The 18,093-nt window shown below is 39.2% G+C and overlaps 1 protein-coding gene across 7 annotated transcripts in view; it reads left to right on the top strand.

Moving 5' to 3' along the window:
- Positions 1–18,093, top strand: part of trappc9 (trafficking protein particle complex subunit 9) — a 214,871-nt gene that overhangs the window by 96,632 nt on the left and 100,146 nt on the right. For all 7 annotated transcript variants that reach the window (XM_042434953.1, XM_042434950.1, XM_042434951.1 and 4 more), the window contains 2 exons: positions 4,836–4,978; positions 15,469–15,579. In XM_042434953.1, coding sequence (XP_042290887.1) covers positions 4,836–4,978; positions 15,469–15,579 — 254 coding nt within the window. The remainder of the gene's footprint in view (positions 1–4,835; positions 4,979–15,468; positions 15,580–18,093) is intronic.

Below are 18,093 nucleotides of genomic sequence, written 5' to 3'. Positions count from 1 at the left end.
TCTCTCTTTTGTTCACCCGTCATATGCAGGAGTGAGAATACTGTGTGTGACGTTCAGAATTCACCTCTATTGTCAAACATGCTGTTTTGTATGGATGATGTGACGCAGAGTCTTTTGAGACTTTGTTGTGACACAGCAAAAAAGGTAAAAGCTTGTTTAATATGGAATCTGTCACCTGTGTCATGTCTGTGATGCTAAGTTCAGACTGAATAAGTAATTTTTTAAAGATAGACATAGGCCACTGAAGACACCAGCCAGTGACAGTGTTTGGAGCTATACAATACATTTATACTTATTCAAGATCAGCTTTATTGTTATAAGATTAGTAAGAATGTGAAAGAAACATGTCGTTGTACAAATGCAAACACACATTCATTGAGCTCTCAAAATAAATAATGAATATTGAAAGAAACTTATTCCATCATAGCTTGTAGAAACCATGCATCCTGCAGCATCAGCCATATTTGGTAATGTAGTCTAAACTTTTATGCAAATGAACATTTAATTTTAGCACAAAGACACAGTAAAAATACTGGATTGTCCTTTATGTATTCTTTTGACATTAAGCTCTTGACCCATGATGGGTGCAGGTCAAGCAGTGTTAAAGGATTGTTCCATGTCTAGTAGCCTCTGCAGATGATACATCTCAGAGTCAGGATTGGTCACTTGGTGAAAAATGATTGGTGCAGCATGAGCAATTAATGGATTTACCAGGGAGTAGACAGCAACACAGTGTAGTCCCAACTCATGTCCTTGCCCACTTCTTTTGTGTTGAGAATTCTTACAAGTTGAGATTGCAGGTCCAACCAGGTTTAAAACCTCAGCACAACTGCCAAGATAATTTTTTTTATTTATGTTTTTATTTTCTTTTATCATCTGCCAGTCCACTTACACGTTTGATACATATCAATGTTGTTAAATGTAATCATTTCACAACTGAAGTTGCAATGGCTACAGTATTTTCTCACAGTGCTGCATTGTTATCTCAAGGATGTGTGGAGATTGGCCATTATTGTTTTGATAGTAATATGAGAGGCCTTCTTATTCTCTGACTGTGTCAGGGTGAGCTTATCTATGAGAATTATGTCCTTCAAGGGTGTTAGGATGGAGTGTGTTGTAGGTTGTACAGATGGTAAAGTCCTCTGAGACACATTTGTGATTTTGGGCTATATAAATGAAATGACTTGATTTCTACAAGCCCAATCAATCAATGTGTTTATACACACAACAGAAAGAGAATGTCAGGTGGAACTCTGTAACTGAGTAACATTATGTATGTTAAGGTCATTATCAGGGTAAAGGCCTCAGTATGCTTCAAATGAACTCAGTTGTATGGCGTTTAGTGTCTAAAGACAAATGTGTTTGTACCTTAGCCACACTCAAAGGTGAGGTGAGAAAACTGTGACCATAGCCTCCTCCTGGCAGCATCCCACTGCCTCCCCAATGTTTCAAAGGATAACTTCACATTTTTGTGAGCTTTCATTGTGCATATGTGCAGGTTGTATTATGATAGGCTTAAAAAAATTGTGAACCTCTCCTTTAACCAGTTCATTCATTTATGGTGATTTGCATCACAGAGGATCTTTGTAAAAAAAAGAGCAACAACATTAGAATTTGTTTGGAAAGTTGAACTTAAAAGTATATAACAAAGAATAAACTCGAACACCAAGTCAATTTCCATTTCTTTGTAGCCTACAAGATGCAGGACATTAACTTGCATATAAAACACCTCATTCAGTCTCTGGTCATCGGGGATTGTGAATGCCTTAATCAAACTGTTCTTAGTAATCACACTGTTTGTATGCATGTGAAGGTAATGTATGTGTGCGGTCAGGCTGTTTGCTTTGGCTGTGTGTTGCTACTGGTCTACTCCTGACACAGTCAGCTCATTACAGCAGAGCCTATTTTTAGTCCAGTGTGATTGAAATAGGGTCCTGAGGGGCCTGAGAGCACAGAGAGAGCAGATTGAACAGGGGAGGAGCTCTGGGTCAGTCTGGATCTGAAAAGGGAATCGGGGTGCACAGCCGGTGTTTGCCGGTGTCGCTGAGACGATCAGTGTTCAAGAGGATCATGTTGGGGCCATTAGTACCACATAGGCAGCCACAGGATCACACATCTGCATGTAAAACAGCACTCAACTGCTCAAAAGAAAAATTAGTTTGCATATTTTTTAAATGTATGTTCTTACAATATCAAAATATGTCAGACTATGTTTAAATATACTGTACTACACTGTTTGTGTTTATTGTAATGAAGGAATATGGAACAGAATGGCTCTTGTATGTTTTTTTTTTTTTTGGACATCAATGGTGTGACAAAGCAGTATAAGCTGAATCAGGCTTTGGCAACATGGACAGTTTTGTTCGAAGGATAAATTAATTGTTGATTTTGGCCTTTTCTCGGGATTTGTTGATTAAAAGATAAACTAACACCAACCTTATCCTTTAACAAACAGGAGGAAAATAAGAGAAATGAACAGTTGCGTTCTAGAGAAAACATTGACTTTAATGGAAATTGCCGCCAACCAGTGTTTCTGCTCAAAGAATCTGGGCGATTTCAGTCAATCAATTCAAATGAGATTCATATCAACGTGCTGTTCCTTTCATTCAGTTGCCAGCGCAGCATGAGTCTGTCTCTTGCCTGCATTGTAGGCTGCTGTTCTTCCTCCAGATCCAAAACAGACTGGCTCCACTGTTTCCTTTCCAGGGAAGACAAATAGCAAAGAAAACATTCAGAAAGGATATCAGGATTGTAATTTGCAGCCGTTGCATCAAGCATGTTTTATTAAGTTCTCCATCAGGAGGGCAGTCTTCCTCTTTTGAAAATGAACATGCTAATCACATTAAAGTCAGTGTCTTTACAACATCACACGACCAAAGCTGTGTTTGTTGCATAGTACATTTCAATAGTCACCCTACTGTGCAATAAGTGACAACACAGTAAAATAAGAGAACATGTTATTGTTCATGAAGGAAATTTATTGAAAATACTAAGAATCTACTCTATAGCCATGCTAGTGACTCTGTGAGGCTGTACTTTGGCACAGAGATGCTTTGAGCTAAACGCTAATATTGGCATGTTAACATTCTCACCATAACAATGCTAACATGCTGATGTTTAACAGGTATAATGTTTACCATATTAACCATCTTCGTTTAATATGTTATTTGCTATTCAGCACTAAATACAAAGTACAGCTGAGGCTGTTGGGAATGTCCTTTTGCAGGTGGTGGACAATATTTTGACCCGATGAAATTTAAGGAATCACCAAAATTTTTACAGCCTGAGGGGAACAGTAATGTGTGCACCAAATTTCATGGCAATCCATCCAATAGTAGTCAAGATATTTCTGTCTAAACCACAGATAATAGCATTAAAACATACAAGGGTAAGGGGAAAAAAAAGACTATATGTTCAACATCAAACTATACCACAAATATGAAACAAAGCCCATGCAGTTCAAGATAGGTGAACATTTAGAATTACAGTGCTATGCCTACAATAATAATCCTTTCTAATGTTTTCATCTCTGTTTGCTCAATGTACTGTTCTTCTGTCATTAGGTTGTAATAGGCTAGATGTCTAGCCAGCAGGCTCCGAATCATTCCACTTTGGCTTTCCGCCCCACAAGAGGGGATAAAGAGTGAAAATAATCAAGGAATCTGTGAAATTTGTTCTGGAAAGGCACAGCCAGTGCCTCCATCAGCAATATGTGGAGAGATGATATATGCTGCATAGGAAGAAAAGCGGGACCTTGGATGCTCCCTTTACCCCGCTTCAGCCCATTGCCTGAGTCAGCTAGTGCTCCCTCACCATAAACTGCCACTTTTAATTTCCCTATCCTTTGCCCACTTGGCTGCTTGACCTGTGCCTCCCCCTCCACAGAATACCTCTGAGTACCTCTGAATAATTCTTTGTGTCCACTCCCACCCCGTCACTGTGGAATACCACTAGCAAATCCCACCCACTGCACCCACCCACCACCCTCTCCTGTCATACAGTTTTTAGGACGCAACGTGTCGATTCTGAATCATCTGTTTGGAGCCACGAATCATACCATCCCCACCCCTCAGGCTTTCTCACCATTATACCATGCTTCCATTTCATCAAACAACACAAAAGCTGTGCTGCAGTGCAGTAATCACTTTTGATGCATCTATCTCAAAAAGGCACAAGTATGTATGGTGGCCTTGAGGTGCAAAACACGACAACATTTCAGGAAACAACATTTCACAAAACATGACAACATTTCACAAAAATCCCACCTTGAAACTGTGGTGATTGTATAGGTCCTCTGTGCTGCCGAGTTGAAGATGTGTGTGAAACATCCCCGTTTTAGAATTTGTAGCTTCTTTGCATTTTGCTTTCCCAAGGTGCTCCATCCTCTTCACTTCCTCTCCCTGGATGACAACCAGGACAGGGGACCTCATGTTCCTCTAGTAGTCCACCACAAGCTCATTGGTTTTGCTGATGTTGAGCTTCAGGTGATTACCGTTGTGACGAAGCTCTCTATCAGTCCTCTCTACTCCCCTGTAAAAATAGTCTCTAAGTGAAGGAAGCATGTTTCTCACTGGAAATTATTCACCGGAATCATACATATCAATATAGTGATAGCTTCCATTTCACCAAAACTTAAATTCCTTCAAAATCTTCACTACAAATATTATGTGTCAGACATGGATGTAAACTGCAACTTGACTGGTTTGCAGAGGCATACATCCACAAGGCGGTATTTTTTTTTTTTTCCCCTGAATCAACCATTAAACGTGGTACACTGTCTTGATTCCTTTGATCAGCTTGATTTAAATTTATATCCTTCCCTTGTTCTTTTGCAGACTTTGGAAGCAGTGCTGAGCTTCAAATACTCCGGGGGAGCAGGCAAAGTTGAGGGCTACTACAGGGAGCTGTCTCTGGGAGTCCATGTTGATGTGGAGCCTTCCGTGTTCTTCACCAGAGTCAGCACACTCCCTGCTACCAGGTAACACACACAATAAACATGCATTTACTGATTAAAGTATTTGTGATTTTAGTTTTGTGTGAGCTCTGCTCTTTAAATGCCCTCTTTAAGGATAATTAATAAAAATTGAAAAAGGGTGTGTTTGTTTCGGTAGCCGCATTGACTGTGCGTGCATGTGAGTGTGCATGTGAGTCCCTCCGTGTCCTCCACATCTGTTTCCAAGATGGCGGCCGGTCTCAAATTACAGCTAAACAGTACACTACAATAGGTTTCTGAAAGCATCTGAGGTGAAAAATAGGTAATATATTCACCAGCTAGTCGCCAACTACTGTCAAAAACGACTCCAATCATCCTCCATCACACACAGTTGGAAAACTTACATGCAGAGCAGGTGACTTAAAACTACCTTAACGCAAACTGAATAATGGGACTAGAGTAACCTTGTGAAAGAAGAGTTTTTTTGTTATGTCACAAAGTTTGTTCTACAGGAGCCCAGTTCAGTCAGTCAGTCAAACTGTGCTGCCTAATTATATTTTAATGACCGTAATGCAGCAGTAAAATTAAATAGCTGTGTTTTAGTTTAGCAACTGTACTTCAGCATAGGTTTGTAAAGCAATATTTGACAAATGGTAACAGCAAAGAACTTGCTTATGTTCTGTTCTGTAGTTGTGCTCCCTCAACCATAATTTGATGAGCCTTTAACACTGCATGCCATTTTTGTGCATATCTGGGCTTTTATATTGATAATTTATGAAATATATATCTTCATTTAAACCCCATCATTGTCAGATAAAACAGGAATCCTACTCAACCTTCATCGGAGTAGCAGAAAAGCTGAGGAAAATCTACCTCACAGCTACTCTTGTCCTAATAACTGGTGATAAATCTCAATTCTAAAGCTTCATTTTATCTCTCATACGATACAAATGCAGCTATTTTCTCCCTCTTGATTTGGTGGATAGATATCAACCTTCTCTTTAACCTCTGTGGCAACACTCTCACTATGACATTATTGCTATCCAAACCAGAAGACTTAGAAATGGTATTTTCACTGACAGGTCAGATAGTGGCGGACGTGAATGGATATTAAATGGATATTCACTCTTTTCTCGTGCTCTCACATTCCCCCTCTCATGCACATACATTAGATACTGTGGACACCCTCACATATCCTCTCACACACACACACATTCCCTGTGTCTCGCTTCACTCCACTTTTCAGCTCCCCAAACGCTCCTGAAAAAACTCCAAGCGAGGGAGACAGATCGTAGCCGAGTAATGGCCACTTGAGGTGAATCATTAGCTGTAATAATATCTGCAGTTTAAGCCATCCATCTTGGCTCAGCGCTGATAGATACGCTGCACTGGCTGCTATACCATCACCCTGTCATTGCAACCCTCCTCTTCCTTACCTCTACTGAACCCTTAGCACTTTCTGCCTCATCTCACTGACTTACAGTATCTATTGGCTCTCAACCACATCTCAAAACATTTGAAATGTGTTGAAATTTCAGGCTTGGAAATGTTTAAGGAGGCCTTCTCAAGTCAAATAAAGTTTATTTGTATAGCTAAATATCACATTCAGTGGCTCAATGGGCTTTACAGGCCCATACTAGTGGTTCTTGACCCGGTGTGACCTCTCTCAAGGAACTCAAGGAGAAACTACCCAAAAACCTTAACACATAAACAAAATGGATGGATACAATAGAAACTGTGGATGGGAAGGGAAAAACAATGTATTTATTGTTATGTGTTTCCTTATCTGAATCATCAATTAGTCAGATAAATTTGAGATTTGGGATTTTTGGGCTGTATAAAGAAAACAAACTTGACAACTCGTAGCTATACAATCCAATATCCAATAATAAGCTTCTAATATGATGAATATAACATGCGTTAAAGTTGCGTTAACATAATTTAATGAATATTCAAATGCCCACAATTTAACAATCTCCATTTAAATATGAGACATTTAAAAATGCAGGACTTAGAAATGCAGTGGCGTAATTAATTATATATGTTGTGATGAAACCTAAAGAAGTCTCTTCTCATGCTTTTCATGATATTTAACCAGTGTATGTGCTGAAAATACAACAAGCTTTGGGCTTCAAGCTGTCACAAATAACACAATCAGTATTTCTTAGTCAAATTTATTTGTGATGATATAATTGTGATTCTGATTGCCCTTTTTATGACTTGAACATCATTTGAAATCATAATGCTCAATCATTGCATTTAATTGCATACTGACAATTCCAATGCATGTATGCATACTTGCATTGAAATTGTCAAAAAGTCTACATTTTCACACTTTGCATAAAGCATAAAAAGTGCTTGCTGCAAAGTTCTGACATACAGATGGATGACAGATTAAAGGAAAAACCAGTCTGAATGCTTGACCCCTACAGTGAGGGGATGTGGTGGCTCTGTTATGCTGTGGGGGCTTTTTGCTGGCATGATTTGGGTCCACTTGTCCCAAATCAGAGGGAAGGGTCACTGCAAATCAGTACAAAGTTGTTCTGAGTGATGATATCCTATGATTTCTATCCTGATGGGAGTGGTCTCTCTCAGAATGACAATGCCCCCATCCGTAGGGTACAAGGTGTCACTGAATGGTTTGATGAGTATGAAAATGATATGAATCATAAGCTATGGCCTTCACAGTCACCAGATCTCAACCCAATTGAACACCTGTGGGAGATTTTGGACCGACAGCTCTCTCCACCACCATCATCAAAACACCAAATGAGGGAATATCTTTTGGAAAAATGGTGTTCATCATTCCAGTAGAGTCCAGAGACTTGTAGAATCAATGCCAATGTGCATTGAATCTGTTTTGGCGGCACATGGTGGCCCAACACCTTACAAAGACACTTTATGTCGGTTTTTCCTTTAATTTGTCACCTGTCTGTATCTACAAGGCTCAGATGAGATCTTGAGATGTCTTTACTTTTCAAGTTGACATTAGGAACCTATTACAATGTACTGTAATCATCAGCATCAGACAATCTATTCATCATATTCTTATGTACACAAGAAAAACAAATGTTTGATTTGCTTTGAATCCTTCTCTGGAAGGACAGACATTAAAGTCATGTAACTTGTTCCTCTCCTGTAACCCCCCTCCCTTCCTCACCACATACCTATCCATCGTACATACACTTCAAGTACTGTTTAAAAGTCCCTTTCCTTGTGCTAGTATGTGATTTGGATGTGGTGTCATCAGTTCATAACAAATATAGTACAGTAGCTGCTCACAGTAATAGAGAAGAATATAGTCTTACCTTCTACCTTTTTCTCATTTGCACTCTCTTCTCTTGCTGACTGACAGTATTCTGATCTTAACTTAAGCATTCTTCAGTTCCCTTACCCAGATAAGTCTGAACTCCGTAAGAATAAAGACGTAATCTTAAACACATTTATATATCTTCATCAAACTACATCAGAATAAAATAAACAGCTTGAAGAACAGTTTTTACTAAAAAGCCACAAAGCTAGCCACAGTGTTGTACTATGATAACATCATGACAACAATACAGTTTAAGATACAGTATTGAATGGAAACATTTTTGTAACAAAATGAGAAGAGGCCTGCTTCTTTAGCATGTAAATTGAATGAAAAATGAATTAGACCTGTAAAAAGTCCATCTTCTTATAGGTTTATCCTGACATAATAAATGTGACACATCTCAACAATGTAACCAAAATAGTCTTATTTACATTAAGGTCAATAGTTGGACCATTGCAGGTCACGTAAACATAGCCACTATTTTTAGTTACCTTAATGTTTTATACCAACAATTCTCTCTTACCTCAATTTCAACATATTCCAACATTTCAGTTTTTCCCTCCACTGCAACATTTTTAGATGCTGGTTAACACTTATGGCCAATCACACTGGCTCCTCTCATCCCCTTTCAAAGCACTGCTCTCCCAACTGTGACGTACTGCTGGTTTGGTAATGGAGTGGAGACGTCCAGTGAAGCTGGAGGTGCAGAGTCACAAGTGCAAATACACAGTGCAGATGGTCTCTTTTTAATTCAGCTTTTATAGGCTGTAAACTGATCATTTTCATCACGATCCTGTTTACATTCTTTTCATTAGGGTCACATCACTATGAAATTTAACCAGTACAGTTATACAAACAGCAGTATTTTTACTGTGTTATGTCATTCGTATCACAGGTTGACATCTATTTTGATTAAATGCTGTCCTTGTAACCCACGACACAAAAAGAGAGAGAGAGAAAAAAAAAGAGAAAGAGAAAAGAGAAAAAGTTTTAGTTGTCTTATGTTTCATGGCAGGTCACTCAGACGCTCCTGATGATTTTCTCTACATAAAACGCAAAGCTCTGCAGAATACGAAAATATTAACGACCAGTAGGATGTTCACGGCAGCACAAAAGTTTGTGTAGTCATTTAGCACCAGCCCGGTGCTGCTTATGTAAGATTTAATCAAGGTAACCATTGAATTTGATGTGTATAATCAGGCTTTGACAATACACATCATTCCAATTAGCGACTGTAGATGGAACACATACCTGCAACCTTCAGAAGGCTGTGTAGGGAGTTAATCAGCGATAAGGGAGGCCTTCATACATACCAGCTGTTGTGGATGACAGATGCTGGTAGAATCAGATATTAATCTTTATTCTGCCTTCCTGGCAACTCTGCCATAATCAGAATGAATCTATTTTTGTCTGTACAATTAGACGTGTCCAGTGGTTGCATTGAAGGTTCATATGTTGGCCCCTTCACCAATTAAAGGGACAGAAATAGCACATAAAGTGGCCGTAATGTTCTGAGTACACTGTTGACCTGCTCTGAGCAGGCAACTGGCACAAAATGTAGTTAATCTTTGAACCAAAATTTCAGTGCACTGCCTCATTGCCAGTGACACTCCCCTACTGCACCTCCCTTCTAACTGCGCTGTATGGCAAATTACTAAAATATCCAACAGGTGCAGGCAGAGGAAAACCTCACTACACCTGATAAAATACAACCTCAAAAAGATAAAGCTGATTGTCTCATTCCATACTGTAATACTTCTTTCTGTTGTTACTCTTACCTCACCCTCTTTTTCTCTTTGTCTCTCTCTACCTCTCTTTTCGGTTAGAGGGTGGCAAAGTAAAAGTTTTTCACATGTCTTCATGAATAGGTGGTGATGGAAACTTGGTGATGTAGTGACTTCCAAGCTATAACCACCAACAAGCTAGCTAGCCGGTAACATGCGAGGGTTGGCCAGCAGCAATAGCCCCAAGCTAATATGACAGCTTCCACCATTTTTGAAGGTCGGCACTATCAAGACAGTTTGCAGTTGGTCAAAGTTGAACTTGATGCAAAACCTTGATCCCAAATTGACCTTATTAGTGATTCATTCATGTGTGTTTTCTGTCCAAAAGTTAAAAATGCTGGTTTGACTGGATTCCAACTTCCCATTTCTCTCTCACCACCTTTGCCCCTGCTGTGCTCTCTCTCTTTCTTTTCTTTTATCTTTCTCCTTTTTTTCTTGCATCTGTTATTCTTTTCATCTTTTTATCCTACTTTTATCCTCATACTGTATCTCTCCTCCTGTGTCCCTTTCTCATGCTCCATTTTAGACTCTCACCACCTTCATCTTACTGCCTGTTCCCTCACATTACCTTTTCACCTTGCTCTGTTGAGCTCTGCTTTGTACTTTTATCTCTTTCAAATCACCACCTCATATGTACAGTATAGTGGGACAAAATGTGAGATACACATTATAGTGTATTACCATTTCAGTAATAACCATCTTTCTGAAACAGCTTCAAAAATAAACCCTTTTAAGACTCAGGAAGTATTTTTTGTAGGGCTACTGGTTTTGATTGCATTACACCTGTGTATCTCATTTACCTCTCTCTATCCTTTTGTTTTGCTCCCTCTGACTTTCTAGACAGACTCGCTCTCTACTGTTTCTTCAAATGCCCTCTACTTTCTGTCTGGCTGTTTCTCAATTCTTCTGTTCTTTTTTTTTTTTTCATCTCAATTTTTTTTTTCCTTCATGCCTCCCAACTATTGTGTCTCTCATGACTTCTTTCATTACTTCACTCCACATCTCTCTTTGCCTCTGCCCTAGCCTCCTCTGTTGTTCTCTTTGCCTCAGTATACATTTTCATACCTTTTGTTTGCCTACAGCATCTCTTTCCTCACATATAAATATACAGCACAGACCTCACTCTTTCTCTTCATCATTTTTGCTTTCTCACATGCACTTTTCACTTGGGAGTCAATATGTCTGAGGGTTTTTTCCTGGGACCCTACTACTGTATATAAAAACATACCCCTAATGTATACTATGTTCTAATGTCAGCTTATATCTTCTCCATATGTTTTTCTCCACTCAGCTGTTAGCATCCTCTTTGACTTTTACTTGTGATGTTAAAGACACAATTCAATGGCCATCTGTTTTTTTTGGCACACAGAGGACCCTCTTCAGGGGTTAGGCCATATGTAAGGTGACAAATCTGTTCAAGAAAGTGACGAAGAGCTGGGATGTGTGAAATACTCAGTGATCCATACATTGCAGGGACCTGTTAAAATCCCATTCACTCAACATTGTGTTGCCCTGGAAAGATGCATTGCTCCTCTGGGGGAAATGAACTGATCCTCTGTTGTGTTTTTATGAAAGTGCATCCTGTGTATCATCTACAGCATCATGAGTAATTCTAACACTTTGCAGCCCCTATAGATAGGGAAGCTTCCGCTGTTCACAGATGTCACTGTAAACAGTTTTTTTTGGAACTACTTTCTATTGAAGAAATACTTTCTATGAAAACTCAATGGCATGTTCTGTGGATTATGTTGTTTTTTCATTAATTTTACAATACTGTTTCAGGATGTAGGCAAGCATCTAAAATTGTGGTACATGCAACCACAACTATCTGCATTGCTAGATACAAACTAGGGATATGTGAGGTAATACATTTTTTTTGTAATTTGGGCAAACTGACCCTTTAGTGAGTGACTTGTTATGTAATCCATTATTTGACATGGTGCACACGTTAACAAACCAGCAATTAGTTTTTCGCAAATGTTCACTTGTTATAGAATAATCTCAGTTGCTGCATCTTTAAATGTGGACATAAAAGTAGTCTACTGGCTCAAGTATCTAAAAATAGCTCACCATTGGCAGTACTCTAAATCCAACTCTGCCTAATTAAGGCCATTACATTTTGTGAGCAGGGAATATGTCACGTTTTCGTGCCAGAGGAGGGCTGCAAAATCAGCACTTATTGATCCCGCATTTGCAGAATTGACTGAGGTGTGGGCCCAGCTCCATTGATGTTTGGTTTTTGCCTCCTCCCATGGTGTGTGCCATTTTTACTGCCCACCACTTCACAGTAACAGTGTCCCCAGTCCCAGCTATTTCCCATTCAGTGTCACACCACACTTTGATAGATCTATTTGCTCTTTTTAAATTGTTGTTTTAGGAACATTGACAATCAGACTGTGTCCCTTTGCTGTGGGATTTGTCTGCTTTCTACTGATGTCTTTTTAGGGTCTTTGCATAGAAATGTGTGACACCAGCTTTAGAGGTTCTCTGTTGCAACAGGGTCCTCTTCAAATCAATAATAACAAAATGCTGACCACCTGGTTCATTTGTTAGTGTGATAGAGTTCTCAGAAGTAGACAATGGCATTCATTAACTCACTTTTTCCCCCTTTAGCACACTACCAGTTGTACCTAAAATGATCAATAGTAAAGTAGCTTCTTCTGAACTCATGACTGTATCTTTCAAATTAATTTTCCTTTCATATATTGCACTCAGGCACACACGGTGGTGGTAGTATTAAAAAAAAAGCCTGCCACACACACTCACAGCTTCTAGGGTTACGTATGTTCATACACAGGCAGCACATGCAGCCAAGTTGTTTTAAGCTTCATGAAATGTACATAAGGAAGAAGTATTGATATTTCATTGATGGATGATTTGCTTTGTACACTACGAGCAAAGCAGCAGGTTCGATACGTATTCTCCTGGAACACCGGGGATAACTTTGTTCCCTCTCCACCTCATTCTGCTCTTAGAGAGGAATTTAAAAATTCACAGGCTGAAATGGAGACAAATAGTTTGAAACCCTATTGGCGGTTTTGAATAATTTATTTACCTTAGATCTCTGTGCCCTGTGTAGTAGCTCAGCAGAATACTTATCAAAATGATTCAGTGTTATGATTCATTTCCCTTTGGTTGAAAAATATAACCTTCAGCTTTAGTCTGCAGACATTCTGCAGCAATACCCGCAACACTTCCTGAAAGAATTTGTCCACCACTGTTCAGTGTCATTTGAGGCTCATGCTATGGTCTTTTAACTCTAAACTCTTATCACAAGGTGCAAATCCACATTGTCTGTCCCTATCCTCTGTTCCTTCAGTTTATCTGGGGTACTTAGTACATGAGCAATGAGCCTGTGTTTCTTAACTGGGTGGTCTGATTGATCACCTCAGCTAAACGCCCTGGCTTATATAAATCAGTACCTCGCCCCACTCAGTCCGTTAATCACGTCCGCCAACAAAGACGAGACAATTAAAAAAACATGGGTAGACCTTAAAAAATATGCTCCTTTAATTGCCATAGCAGTTTATTAGGGACTTTGGTAAGCTCAACTTAAGCCTCCATTAACCCTGAGATTTAAGAGGCAAGAAGCTGTGACCTGGAGGGAGGATGGGGTGATGGGCAGCATTTAATTTACACAAAGAATACGTTTTGTTATTTGCTTTTTGCTGTGTGATTCCACTTAACAGAATTCCTTTACAGCATGCTTTATATTCATCCTTTTTTTGAAATTCTGGAGCTTGAGCACTTTTAAAGCAAAGACTGGAAAGACCATCAATATCAGTTAGTCGATCAAGTTTATTTGTCGCATGTAATCATATAAGGTAAAATTACAGTGAAATGTAATCCACTAATTGCTTAAATTTGTAATTGAAAAGGGTTAAATAGAATAGAAATAGTTATAGATACGATATATGTGTATGACATATATTGTATATATATACAATATATGATATGATGCACTCACTTCATTTCACTTTCTTCAGTTTGCCTCACCTTACTTCACTTCATTTTATTTTCATAGCTGTGTATGATTAAAGGGCAGGTCCATTATTTATTTATCAATTTTTTTGGAGGTTTTTATATCATTGTATAGCTTCCCAGTAGTGTTCCATATGTATTAAAATCCGAAAATTCAAATTTTGGTACAAATGTTTCAGCGTCAAAACGCCATTTTTCCCAAGCCTTTCTAAAAAATGTTCCCACATGACCTGACATGGGTTTCTGCATGATTACATTGCTACATATAAACTAACTGAGCACTCACTGTTGCTGCTGCTCTGCTAAATGTGCTAACACACACGCACAGACGGAGCACTCACTGTTGCTGCTGCTCAAAGTTTAAAAAATAAACTCTGAGCTCTCCTCCTGCCAGTAAACAGCTCCGGGTCAGACCAGAATCCGGTGTGACTTGCAGGGAGTTATTCTTCCCGAACTTTGACTCTGCTCCGCTCACTTTACTTTATTATATTGATTTATTCAGTATACTTTATTTATTTACATATCTACCTTTTTTTCAAAAGTTCTCACTTCAACTCATTTAAGCATGTATCTGGGTATTTATTTATATCTTTTTTTTCAATTCTATTTGAAATATTTTCATTCCATATTTAGTCCAGGGTAAAATAATTAGCATAACTGCATTGGTTATATTTTATGGGTGTTCATGGACATATGTCTGACCTTTTAACTCTTTTAAAAAAGTGTGGATATCATCTGTAATGCAAACCTAAATTCAATGAGATAGGTTTCATGTACAGGTATATATTTAGAGTGTTGTCACATTCTTCCTGTACACCTACAGAAGATAATTAATAGAACAGCACACTGGCTGCACTGGACAGCCTGTTCCCTGTTTCTGTTTTGAGATATCCATTCCTTTTATCCGTCATTACCAGGCGAAAAAAAACACCTACTTAGGGGTTAAAATTAACTCTTTGAAAATCCAGCATCATCTCTCCCGTCTTGATCTAAATCACAAATTGGCCCTCTTATGATCTGCATGAGAAAAGCAGGCCTGGGATGATGTGGAGATGGCCTTTTCCAGCTAGGCCTGTGGGCCTGATGAAAGCACTGCCACCTTTGATGTTATGACAAGGACTGATGAGTACTTCACACTGTGTCTTCTCTTGATCTCATGGGTTCGGTGTGTGTGGCTGTATGTGGCTGTGTATTTTTAGAAGGTAATTGTAACCACATGCATTAAGTATAAACTCACATGCACATAAACAAGTCATTATGCACGGGCATCAGAGTCACCCTATAGAGAGTGAGCGTGCTTTTTGTTATGTATTTGTTTATAATATATAAAGTCTAAAATAACACACAAGGCTATGCATCAGTATGAGCTTTGTGGAAATAGAAACAGGGATGTTTATGATGGAGTTTTTATTCTGATGTGAGTTTTTGAGTTTTTTTATGTCTGTGTCTATCCACAGCACCCGCCAGTGTCATCTACTGCTCGACATCTTCAACCCAACAGAGCATGAGCTCACAGTCCGTGCCAAGAACAACCAGGACCTGGTTCTCCATGCCAGTGAGTGCCAGAGGTGAGTGGAAAGTTTCTCTTTCTGCATACAGCTGGAACTAGTCTTAGCATGTCCCATACAGTTGTAGGGGTGTAACAGTTCTGAAACCAAGACCAAAACCCACCCACCCACCCACCCCCTGTCAACACTGCCGTTGGAGCCTGTTGAGCTCTCATTACATTACTAATGTACAAAACTCACACAACCCCTGCAAAAGGACTCGTTTCACTATCAGAATTTGATCCATTCGGTCTGATAACATTTGGAAAGTCTAGAAGAGCTGCATGATTAAATTATTTTATCCCCATTTGAGATATGGAGAGGGTTAACTGGAAGTTAGCAGGCTCGGCTGGTGGAAGTCTCTGTTACGGATTACTGTAATTACCGGTAATGCAGTAACAAAAAATTAACAGAGCAAATGGAAGCAGATCAGAAAACAAGGGGGTTTCATACTAAAATATGAGCAAATATACTTATTAAACAGAGGAAATTAGAAATAAAGGCCTCTCTCTAATATAAGCCTATATATATAAGGCCTGATACCCTCTGCAGTTGAGGTAGAGTAAATAGTGATTTTGTTTACTTAATATGCACACTGGTCTTAAGAGAAGTGTTTTTTATTTATTTTGTGTATTATTTGTTTGTGTACTTATTTTAATTAGTTAATATGTAGCCAGGTCCTCAGCAAAATCTATTTATTTTTGTTCAGTTTTGTTAATTTATGTGAAGTTCATTTATAAAGTAATTCTAGCTTCATAGTGTTCTTTAGTTTAAATGCTCTCCCATCTCCTTTGGCGTATTTACCTGATTTAAACATCTACTATTCTCCATTATCAACCAACAACAACCAGCCCCCCCTTAACATAAACCTAACTGCATCTCTGACTTTTTGGAGCTCTTATCGTTTATGATGTCCAGATATGAGAAAATTGTTATTATGGGTGATTTTAATGTTCACATTTGTTGTGCAAATGATCAGTTGGCATTAGACTTTAAAAATTTGTGCGACTCATTTAGCTTCACCTAATCTGTTACTGGCCCCTCTCACAATCGGGGCCTTACTCTTGACCTTGTCTTATCTTACAGACTTACCCTGTACAGTCTATCAACTAAAGAGCTTTTTGTCTCTGATCATCTCGCCATTATTTTCAGCCTTTCTATCTGTAGTGTCTCCAATGCCCCAGTCACTTGCTTAAAGGTAGAGTCAGTCTTTCTGGAGATTGTTGATATTTGAACTAAACGCCCAAACAAATACGTCCCTCCCTTCATGCTCCTTTAGAGGCTCCACCCCCCAAATTCATTGACAGGCATTGCCAAGGCAACGACCAAAAGAGAAATATAGTGGAATCCAGAGTGAAGCATGAGCTGTAAAGTCACTTCTGTTCCTCTCACACATTATCACAAGCAGAAAAAAATTTAGTCTCATGTGAGCACAACAGTCCATCCACACTATCCGCCTCTCTGTGGTCTCCCCACTTCTCACTCTACCTGCGTTCAGTGTCTCTGTCCACAGAAGCAGCCGTCAGTCAGCTGCAGCTCCTGGAGAGCTGAGAGGACAGTGTCCAGACAAACTGCCTCCACCAGGCTGACAGCAGAAATTTACTGAACCAAAATAGTTTGCATGTTGGTTCCACAGGAAGAAATTGACAGTGTTTGTATTTACTGATTCTTTGATAAGTTAATAAGTTCAAAAGACATATACTGCGGGATATTTGTGTGATTTAAACAGCTGCCTGCTCAAATTACACTTAACTAAACGCAACAGAAACAGACTCGGAGTGTTAAAAAATGCGAGGGGTCTCCGTGAGACTGTCTCAGAGTCAGTGTGGATTGATACATTTAATAAAATGGAAGTGTATCTGTTCCATGAGAAAACATTTCTATGTGAATTGGCCACAGCTTCTCTCTCTCCAGTCTGCCAGCCCTCCCTCACCATTCAACGGGTGCTGGAGACGGGAGACTGTCATGTCCTCACACAGACAGCTTCTCTGATGACTTCCCCCTTGGCTGGAGTAGTGTTCTGTGGCTCGCTCTGAGTCACTGTGTTAACACGCCCATTTACAGAGCCAGGGCTGTGTATGGACACCAGATTTTTTTCAGCGCACGCACAGAAGGGACCGCTAGCAGACTGTAAGGGGATATTGCTGAGTTTGACCGAATGTATTAGAATCGCCAACTACACCTTTAAAGAGACGTGTAATAAACTCCTCAACTTCAGCCATGTTTATTAGGGAATTTTACCAATCATGCAAAAACTTCACAGCAGATACTTCCCCTGAGAGTTTAGTAGATCAGTTTAATTCACTCTGTGTTGGTAGTCTTAACAAAATTGCTCCCCTCCAAAACTAAGTAAAATTGGTCTAATTGGTACTCCCTGGTTGAATGATTATACTCGCAAAATAAGGTTGGAATGGAACATAAGTGGAGATACAGCAGATTGTCCAATTACAACTCTGCCATCAAAACTGCAAGAAAAAAATATTTTTTCAATATTATTGCTGAAAGCTACCATAACCCCTGAATATTGCTATGACC

This window comes from Thunnus maccoyii, chromosome 15, assembly GCF_910596095.1.
Source record: "Thunnus maccoyii chromosome 15, fThuMac1.1, whole genome shotgun sequence".
In the NCBI taxonomy this organism is placed as follows: domain Eukaryota; kingdom Metazoa; phylum Chordata; class Actinopteri; order Scombriformes; family Scombridae; genus Thunnus; species Thunnus maccoyii.
Note: the sequence above shows the minus strand (reverse complement) of the source record. Positions and strands in the feature narration are given on the sequence as shown.